The following is a 9,304-nucleotide window of genomic DNA, read 5'->3' on the forward strand; positions in this document are numbered from 1 at the left end:
AATACTAATACTTGGGTGGGTTTTGCTTCCCAACCCTTACAGATGACTTTTCCTCTATTTAGTCAAAGATATTGCATCAAGATGAGGTCAGATTATAATAGCAAAAAACAAGAAGTCAATTTTAGGTTAAAAAATCTAAAATATGCTCTTAATATCAAAAAGGGGAAATGTCACCAGGCATGGTGGCTCATAGCACTTTGGGAGGCCAAGGCTGGAAGATCACTTGAGCCCAGGAGTTTGAGACCAGCCTGGGTAACATGACAAGACCCAGTCTTTACAAAAAAAAAAAAAAAAAAAATCGCTGGGTGTGGTTGTGCCACCTGTAATCCCAGCTACTGGGGGTGACTTGTGGGTTGTGTGGGAGCTGAGGCAGGAGAACTGCTTGAGCCAGGAGGTTGAGGCTACAGTGAGCTGAGATGGTGCCACTGCATTTCAGCCCGGGTGATAGAGCAAAACCCTGTCTTAAAAAAAAAAAAAAAAAAGTCAGGGGGAGGCCTGAGTGAAGTAGAAACCAACTTTATCATATCAATGGGAAAGCATGTACAGAGGAGCAGATTCCCTGCCCCCTCAGCCTCAAGGGTACTAGAGGAGGTTCAACAAAGCTAGAGGAAGAAGGAGCTGCAAGGCTTGGCCAAGGCAAATATATCCAAGGTTGTGGGGGAGAAGCAAAGGGCTGGGAGCCAGAGGTGACAACCAGGAAAAGGGCAGAACCTACAGGGGATGCTGCAGAGCTCCACTGGTCCCCAGGACCAGAGAAAAGCATGGAAGCTGAACTGCACCTGAGGCATATTTTATTTCCACACCAGGCACCACTGTTCATCTCCAGCGGGAAGCAGCATTGTTGCCTGATTGTTCCAACGACGCAAGTGTCAGCTTTCTGTGGAAGCTGCCTGCCGGTCACATGCCGAACATCCAGCACACGCATGCCTCCCACATTCTGAGACGTGGCTGAGTCCCCACCTCTCAACGACATTGGGAAGCACCCCCACAATAACTCAGAATGCCCACCAACCCCCAAAACCAGGTGGTGAAGGTCCCTGACAATCAAACAACTCATTCCTGCTGCACCTTCGCTTTTGACTGAGAAAATTAAAAAGGAAGAGTAAGGCCAGAACCAAAGGATGCATTTGCTCTAGGAACTAGAAAAAAAAAAGGAAACAAGAAGGATGATAACCCTCGAGAGTCCCTGCTCTCACCCTCTTCTGTCCTAACTGGATGCTTTAGTTTTGTCAGGAGTGAGGGAAGCTTGACAGATTCTTCATGTCCTGGAGAAAGCAGGGGAGTGGCCCTGTACAGTGGCTCATGCCTGTAATCCCAGCGCTTTGGGAGGTCGAAGCCAGGTGGATCACGAGGTCAAGAGTTCAAGACCAGCCTGGCCAACATGGTGAAACCCCACCTCTGCTAAAAATACAAAAATTAGCCTGGCGTGGTGGCGGGAGCCTGTAATCCCAGCTACTTGGGAGGCTGAGGCAGGAGAATCCCTTGAACCCAGGAGGCAGAGGTTGCAATGAGCCGAGACTATGCCACTGCACTCCAGCCTGGTGAGACTCTGCCTCAAAAAAAAAAAAAAAAAGGCAGGGGAGAGGCAGAAGGGGAGGCATGAAGGCACTCTTTGCAAGTCCGCAATAATTTAACTCTATTTGGCGTTCTACCCTCCTTGACACCCAGCTATAGCATTATGTGACATAGTTAAATATCTAGCTACCTTAAGCCACTTTCTTAACCCTTTTGAGTTTCAGATTACTCAGCTCTAAACCTCTCTGATAAGACATTTGTGAGGATTAAAAAGAAAAATATGCAGGATAAACAAGCCATTGAACTTTATTATACATGAGAACCAGAAAGGAGTGGTTCCAGAAGAGTCTACTGCTTGGGAATCAATAAGATATGTACAGAGCAATGGGCTGAAAGGCCTGGAAGAAGAATTTTCCAGACTCTACACATGGGGAGACTGGGCTGAGGAAAATCTGGAAGCAGACGAGCCTCTGAGCTCTCACTACATGCAGGGTGTTGCTTTGCTCTATTAAACCCTGCAGAGGGCCGGGCATGGTGGCTCACATCTGTAATCCCAGCATTTTGGGAGGCAGCAGCAGGCAGATCCCTTGAGCCCAGGAGTTCGAGACCAGCCAGGACAACGTAGGGAAAACTCATCTCTACAAAAATAAAAAATTAGCTGGGCATGGCATGATGGTTTGCACCTGCAGACCCAGCTACTGGGGAAGCCGAGAGGGGAGAATTGCTTGAGCCCAGGAGATTGAGGCTGCAGTGAGTGGTGATTGCATCACTGCACTCCAACTGAACAATTGAGTGAGACCCTGTCTAAACAAAAACAAAAACAAAAAATCCTGCAGAAGTAGTTACCTTCAAGGGTTCGATGTTTCATTTGATAAATCACAAAGTAATCAAAGGAAAGACCTCAAGAACATTCTAGGACTTTTGTAGAGTCAAAACCAGTCTCTTCAATATGAGAATTGAAGAGGTCCAGAACAAGAAAGAATGAAGAAGTGGTTATTGTAATGGGTAGATTATTATGTACTAAATATGACTAGTGGTAGGAATTCTGTGTGCTGGGTGAAGGATATTTATAAAAAGGCCCAAAGGCAGGATATCATGAATTTATTTTAATGTCCTCATGGGAGGAGAATGAGGGATGCAGAGATGTGCAGGGCACACAGATTACTGTTGCTGGAATTGAGGACAGAGGGGAGGGGAAGGAAATACTTGGGGATCTAAGAGTGAGGCTCACAGTTGTTTCATTCTCCTGTCCTCTGCACACTGCTCAGGAAATGAGACTGAGAGAAACCAGAAGGGGAAGGAGGGTATGCCTGTCCCATAGGAGTCTGACGCCTCAGGATGAGACACCTCTGAAAGAAGGATGCAGGATTCTCCTCTCCGGCAGCTCCATCTCCCACAACTTCTCATGCAGATGTCCTGGAGTATGCAGGCAATGAGAACCAATAGTGGCACATCCAGGTTCAGGCCTTAACAAAAATGTAGCAATACCACCAAAAGGAGAAGCCATAGATCCAGATCATCAAAATGGCACTGAAGATCACATGCCAGCAGAAGAAGGTGGTGACAAACATAATGTCATTTCTGTCATCATCCATCCACTGATAGCCAGAGATTGGTTTGAACAGCATAAAGCCTATGTGCATCAGCCAAGAGCCTGTGATCATATACAAAAAGGCCTTCATGATCCAGAGCAGCAGCATGTTGGGAGCCCACAGCTCTGCGGTCACCACCAGAGTCAGCAGGAACATGGCCTGGGTGAGCAGCACGTGAGACTGAAGCTCCACTCCTTCTGTGTCCTGCAGGTGAGACACCATCAGGGGCAGAAATATGAACATGCCCAGAGCTTGGGCACCTTGCTCCAGAGCAGCACATCTCTTAGGCAGCAGGTTCTGGCTCACCATGTCTACACACCCACTCAGCAAGAAAGTCATATAGAGAGTGAGATGCTGCCACTGTTTGCGGAACATAAAGTTTCTCTGATGATACATCTTGCTGATAAGTACAAACTGTCTAGGAATGCTGTGCAATTCTTGGGCTACTAAAATGCAGGCACTCAGTATCTTCAGCAACCCAATGTAGTATATTTGCCATAGCCTTGCCCATCTTCCTTTGCTCCAGGGATGGCGTGGTGGATACTGGACAGGGGCATTGCATATCAAGGCTCTGGAGACAAGTTGTGCATGATAAAGTCCATAGAAGAAGAAAGACAGCCCTGGGTACAGATGACCCTCAAAGCCTCCCATTGAACTGAAAGTAGGTCTGATCAAAGGCAGAAGCAAAAGGCTCAGGAATGACCATTCACTCAGGGCCGCCTCAGGCTCTAGGATGTGGAGGGAGCCTCCTGCGGCTGACTTATATTCTCTATCCAGCCCACTGAATCCACATACAGAAAGGAAATGGTTTTGGAGGAGGCCCAAACCTATGGTGGGGTGGGTGTCATGGTTTCCGTCTGGTCTTCTGCTCTGGTTCATTGGTAATCAGCAAACCGTTGACAAACAATGAAATAAGCATATTCTCCAGCATAATGCTTGGGCATCTGCCATTCTCAGAGATCATGTTTAGAGGGTCCCCCTCTTGCCTCTTCTCCCGCTAACCCTTGACCACATCACTATCTTCCTTACCTCACTCCTGTACTAGTCTGTTCAGGCTACTATAACAAAATACCATAAACTTATAACTTATAAACACCAGAAATTTGGCTAGATGCAGTGACTCATGCCTGTAATTCCAGCATTTTGGGAAGCTGAGGTGGGAGGATTGCTTGAGCCCAGGAGTTCGAGACCAGCCTGGGCAACATGGTGAGACCTCATCTCTACCCAATAAAAAAACAAAAAAAATATTTTAAAATTAGCTGGGTGCAGTGGTGTGTATCTGTAGCCTCAGCTATTCTGGAGGCTGAGGCAGGAGGATCCCTTTAGCCCAGGAGGTCAAGGCTGCAGAGAGCCATGATCACCTAATCTTGTGGCCTTTCATTAGTCTTACAAAGGTAGTTTCAGGCTGGGTAGGGTGTCTCACGCCTGTAATCCCAGCACTTGGGGAGGCTGTGGTAGGTGGATCACTTAAGATCCAGAGTTCAAGACCAGCCTGGCCAACATGGTGAAACCCCATCTCTACTAAAAGTACAAAAATTAGCTGAGCATGGTGGTGCATGCCTGTAATCCCAGCTACTCAGGAGGCTGAGGCAGGAGAATCACCTGAACCCAGGAGGCGGAGGTTGCAGTGAGCAGAGATTGCGCTACTGCAGTCCAGCCTGGGCTATAGAGTGAGACTCTGTCTCAAACAAACAAACAAACAAACAAAAAAACTACAAGAAAAACAAAGGTAGTTTCAGTCTCCAAACAAGGAGGGAGTCAGTTTTAGGGAGGGACTGTTATCTTTCTTGCTTCAAAGTTACACTATAAACTAAATTCCTCCCACGATTAGCTTGGCCTATACCCAGGAATGAGCAAGGACAGTCAGCCTGTGAGTCTAGATGCAAGATGGAGTCAGTTAGGTTAGATTTCTCTCACTGTCATAATTTTTTCAAAGGCAGTTTCACTGTGATTTGAATACCCACTCCAAGACTCATGCTGGAATGTAATATTGCCATAGTGACAGTATTAAAAGGTAGGACCTTTAAGGGGCAATGAGATAATGAGAGTTCTGCTCTCAAGAATGGATTAATGCCATTATTACAGGAGTGGATACTTAGTGGGTCCCTCATAAACAGAATGAGTTCTGCCCAATCTCCCCTCTCTCTCTCTGTCATGCACTCACTCACCATGTGATGCCTTCTGTGATGTCCCTCACTCACCAGATGCTGGTCCCATGCTCGTGGACTTCCAAGCCTCCAGAGCTGTGAGTCAAATAAGCTTTTGTTCTTTATAAATTACCCAGTCTGTGATATTCTATTATAGCAACAGAAAACAGAATAAGTAAATAAATAAGAATAAATAAATAAATACTTTAAGTTTACAACAAGTAAGCTTTCCAGGCAGTTCTTTCCACTCCATCTCCATCCACTGCCCATGTTCAGGTATCACCAACTCTGAGTTATTGAAACATGTCTAATCAGGTTCGAATACTCATCTGTTCCTTTCCAAATAACAGATAGATGAGCTTTGGGAATTGAGAGCTAATCACAATATTGACTAATTTAAGTTATCCAGTGGAATCTCATGGCCTTGTAGATAAAATCCATGCCTTTAGAATAAGCTTCAAGGAGCCTTATGCTTTGGCCTGGTCTCATTTCCAGTCCCTTCCCATATGTGCCATTGCCCCAGGCTTATCAGAAGCTTCTAGTTCAACCTGGAATCCTCTTTCTGTCCTCTACACCATCTATATCTGGAGAACTCCTCTTCTTCCTTTTTCCTTCAAGGTTCAGCTTAAGCACTGCCTCCTCCCAGCCAGGCAGAATACTTCTGTCTGCAACTTGTACATATCTGTATCATTGTGCTGGTTACGCCATTTCATAACTGTTTATTTATGGAGATGGCTGTAAAGTCAGATACTATGTCTTGTCATCTTTGCCTCTTTAGTATCTAGCCCCATGCCTGGAGGTGCTCAATAAATGTTTGATGGATGAATAAGTGAGCAAACTATCAAATTATCATGTAGTCTCTACCGTAAAAGGCTTTATAATCTAGTTATGAAGACAGAACAGATACATACAAACAATGCCAGGTCACTGTTTGCTAAGTGCTAAGTGCCAAATGAGAGGAAAAAATGACCAGAGCTATGCAATTAAAGAAGAGAGCTCACTCCAACTGCAGAATCAGGCCATATGTGATCATTCTTAGTTAACAAGATGAAGAGTCTATGATATGAGAGTTCAAACCTTGACTCCTTTGTCTTTGGGCACGGAGTTGCAGAATGAAAAGATCTCCAGTTATTTTGAAGGCAGATGGGAAGAGGCTGATAAACATGGGGTCCAGAAACACAGATATTTAAAAGTAAAAATTTACCTGACTTTATCCAGTATTGCCCAAAGAGAAAGATGTTATTTGGGAGGAAAAAACTAATTATTACAGAAGTGAAATCTTTTTGGAGAAGGGACAATTTGTCTAGCTTTTCCTTTACCTGCTGTATTTTTCCTGTGTATGTACCCAGTTGTCTATATTCTGAGTCAATGTTCACCAGGAGGTACTAATTAAGTTGTCCCTAGGAACCCTAATCCCAGGGCATGAGAAGAGGAAAGTGTGGGTGGTAGGTGTGCATGTGTGGGTGGTGTGAATGGGGGATGGGGGTCTTCTAAGCAAGCATGAGTATTTCAGTCATGGAAAGACAGTTCCTTTAATGTTAATGAATAAACAGGCCTTCTGGTTTATATACTAGTGTCAGCCAGTCCTTCAGAACCCTAATCAAATGATAAACATTGAGTTTCTGGAGCTATAAAGCTGAGGTTTTGGTCCTGCTCAGAATTTATCCTGCCTTCTGTGATCCCCACATCCCCACCCCTCTTTCTGCCATTTAAGCTACAGCAGTATCTAATACTGTTCAAATCACGTACTTACAAAACATGTGGAAACGTGTGAGGCACTCTGGCAGATGCAGCTGCAGACAGAATTGGAACCTCTGGCTTAAGTGTTCTCATGTTTTTCCATATTACCTTAATGAGCAGGGAGACTGGGTCTATAAGCCGAAGAAATTTGACCCTATGGGACAACAGAGTTGCTCAGCTCACCCTTATTGTTTTACTTTTTTACTTGGAAGTCCAAAATCATGCTCAACCCATTCTGCTGGATTCTCCCCAAGTGATAAATACTCGTGGCACCGAAGCACCATTAAGAAATGTTTCGGCCGGGCACGGTGGCTCACGCCTGTAATCCCAGTACGCTGAGAGGCTGAGGTGAGTGGATCACCTGAGGTCAGGAGTTCAAGACCAGCCTGGCCAACATGGTGAAGCCCCGTTTCTACTAAAAATACAAAAGTTAGCCAGGTGTGGTGGCACACACCTGTAATCCCAGCTACTCGAGAGAATGAGGCAAGAGAATTGCTCCAACCCAGGAGGCAGAGGTTGCAGTGAGCCAAGATGGCACCACTGCACTTCAGCATGGGCGACTCCGTCTCCAAAAAAAAAAAAGAAACACTTTAAGGTGCTCCTGACCTAATAATTGTGACCTCTCCTCTGAGGATCTCTTAAATTTCCTGTTTCTTCTGATGCCTGCTACCCCTCAGAAACTCTGTAACCAAAGTCTTCAATCAGTGAGCCATGAAGCCTTTTTACCAGTCATGCCCTTTGGAATTCAGTCTTATCAAGGTCTTTGATCATGCTTGTGTGAGGCAATCATAGTAGCATCTCCCATAAAGGGAACAAGTTTGACTCTTTTCTTCATATTTTAAATCAACACCAGGTTATTAAAGATAATATGGGTCTGGTGCAGTGGCTCGTACCTGTAATTCCAGCACTTTGGGAGTGTGAAGTGGGAGGATTGCTTGAAGCCAGTAGTTCAAGATCAGCCTGGACAAAAAAGCAAAACCCCATCTCTGCAAAAAACAAATTAAAAATTAGCCAGGCATGGTTACACTAGCCTGTAGTCCTAGGAGGCTGAGGTAGGAGGATCCCTTGAGTCTAGGAGTTCAAGGCTGCAGTGAGCCATGATCCTGCCACTGCACTCCAGCCTGGGTGACACCCAAACCCAGTCTCAATAAATAAATAAATAAATAATAAAGATAAAGATAAAGATAAACTAATTTGAAAGAAAAGAAATTACTTATTTGTGTATAAAAGGAACACCCCAGAAACCTTAACCTACTCCACTACTATTCATCGAATATTTCTTAACCAACTATAATCAGCCCGATCCTGTACTAAAAGCTGGCATTAAAAAGATACATAAAATATGTTACCCATATTCTTCAGGAATTCAAGAACAGTACCTTTTGAATTCTTTAAGGCTAAGTAACATATTTTATGTATCTTTGTAATAGCAGCTTCCAAGGTATGGTCCATAGACTACCAGTATCACCTGGGAACTTGTTAAAAATGTAGAATCCCAGGCCCCGTTCCAGACCTACAGAATCTGAATTTGCATTTTACCAAATCCCTAGTTGATTTGTATGCATATAAAGTTTGAAAAGGACTGATTAGCAGAAAAGACTGAACTAAAATCATCTTGAATTTAATTTTATAATGGTGGTATTTTTAAAAAGTGCAATGGGAACACAGAGGAGGATGTGGTTAATTTTGGTGGGGGAAAGTTAGGGAAATCCTTATGCAACAGTAGACATTTGCATTGAAATTTAAGTGGAACAGGCCAAGAACTTGGGGGTGGGGAGCGGGTGAGCATAGGAGCATTCTGGTTGTGAGGTGGGAGACAGGCCCCCTGAGGAGCCAACCTAGGACAGAGGGAGCAAGATCTCACTCACGGATGGATGGTCGCACCCAGCCTGTCAGTGCCACGCTCCCCTTAGCACTGATACAGACGAGGCTGGGGAGTCTCTCATGATCCTTGTCACCAGAACACACTAGGAGCTGATCAGTTTGTGGACAGGGAGAGGGCTCTTCCCAGCTCCTCGCCCTCAGTGACCCCTCAGGCATGAGGGGCTGATGTTTGCACTCAGCAAAGGATGCCGAATCTCAGATCTCGTGCCAGGCCACCTGATCCCTGGCAGTAACTCTGCAGAGCGACCTTGGTAAGAAGTAGATGCATGGATTCCCAGGGATTCCCGGCAGCCCAAACACACTCTGGGGAGAGGGCTTCCCTTTCATTTGGATTGTGAGGAAAGTTGACTCTGGAGAAATTAGAGAAGTTATGAAAAATAATGAAAAGGGTTTGGGTTAGGAGTCCCAGCCTGGCACCTTGCTGTG

The 9,304-nt window shown here is 45.1% G+C and overlaps 1 protein-coding gene and 1 long non-coding RNA gene across 2 annotated transcripts; both read right to left on the bottom strand.

Annotated features, from left to right (window-relative positions):
* Positions 1-1,562: 1,562 nt before the first annotated feature.
* LOC101016732 (transmembrane epididymal protein 1-like) lies at positions 1,563-4,310 on the bottom strand. The gene has a single exon (XM_003893434.4). The coding sequence runs from the start codon at positions 3,984-3,986 to the stop codon at positions 2,976-2,978; it is 1,011 nt and encodes a 336-aa protein (XP_003893483.2). The 5' UTR covers positions 3,987-4,310; the 3' UTR covers positions 1,563-2,975.
* A 454-nt stretch (positions 4,311-4,764) lies between these two features.
* LOC103879346 lies at positions 4,765-7,927 on the bottom strand. The gene is made up of 3 exons (XR_639941.3): positions 7,888-7,927; positions 7,008-7,148; positions 4,765-5,402 (listed from the first exon to the last, which is right to left on the bottom strand). It is a non-coding gene; the product is annotated as an uncharacterized LOC103879346 (long non-coding RNA).
* Between the last annotated feature and the right edge of the window lie 1,377 nt (positions 7,928-9,304).

This window comes from Papio anubis, chromosome 1 (assembly GCF_008728515.1).
Source record: "Papio anubis isolate 15944 chromosome 1, Panubis1.0, whole genome shotgun sequence".
Taxonomy (NCBI): domain Eukaryota; kingdom Metazoa; phylum Chordata; class Mammalia; order Primates; family Cercopithecidae; genus Papio; species Papio anubis.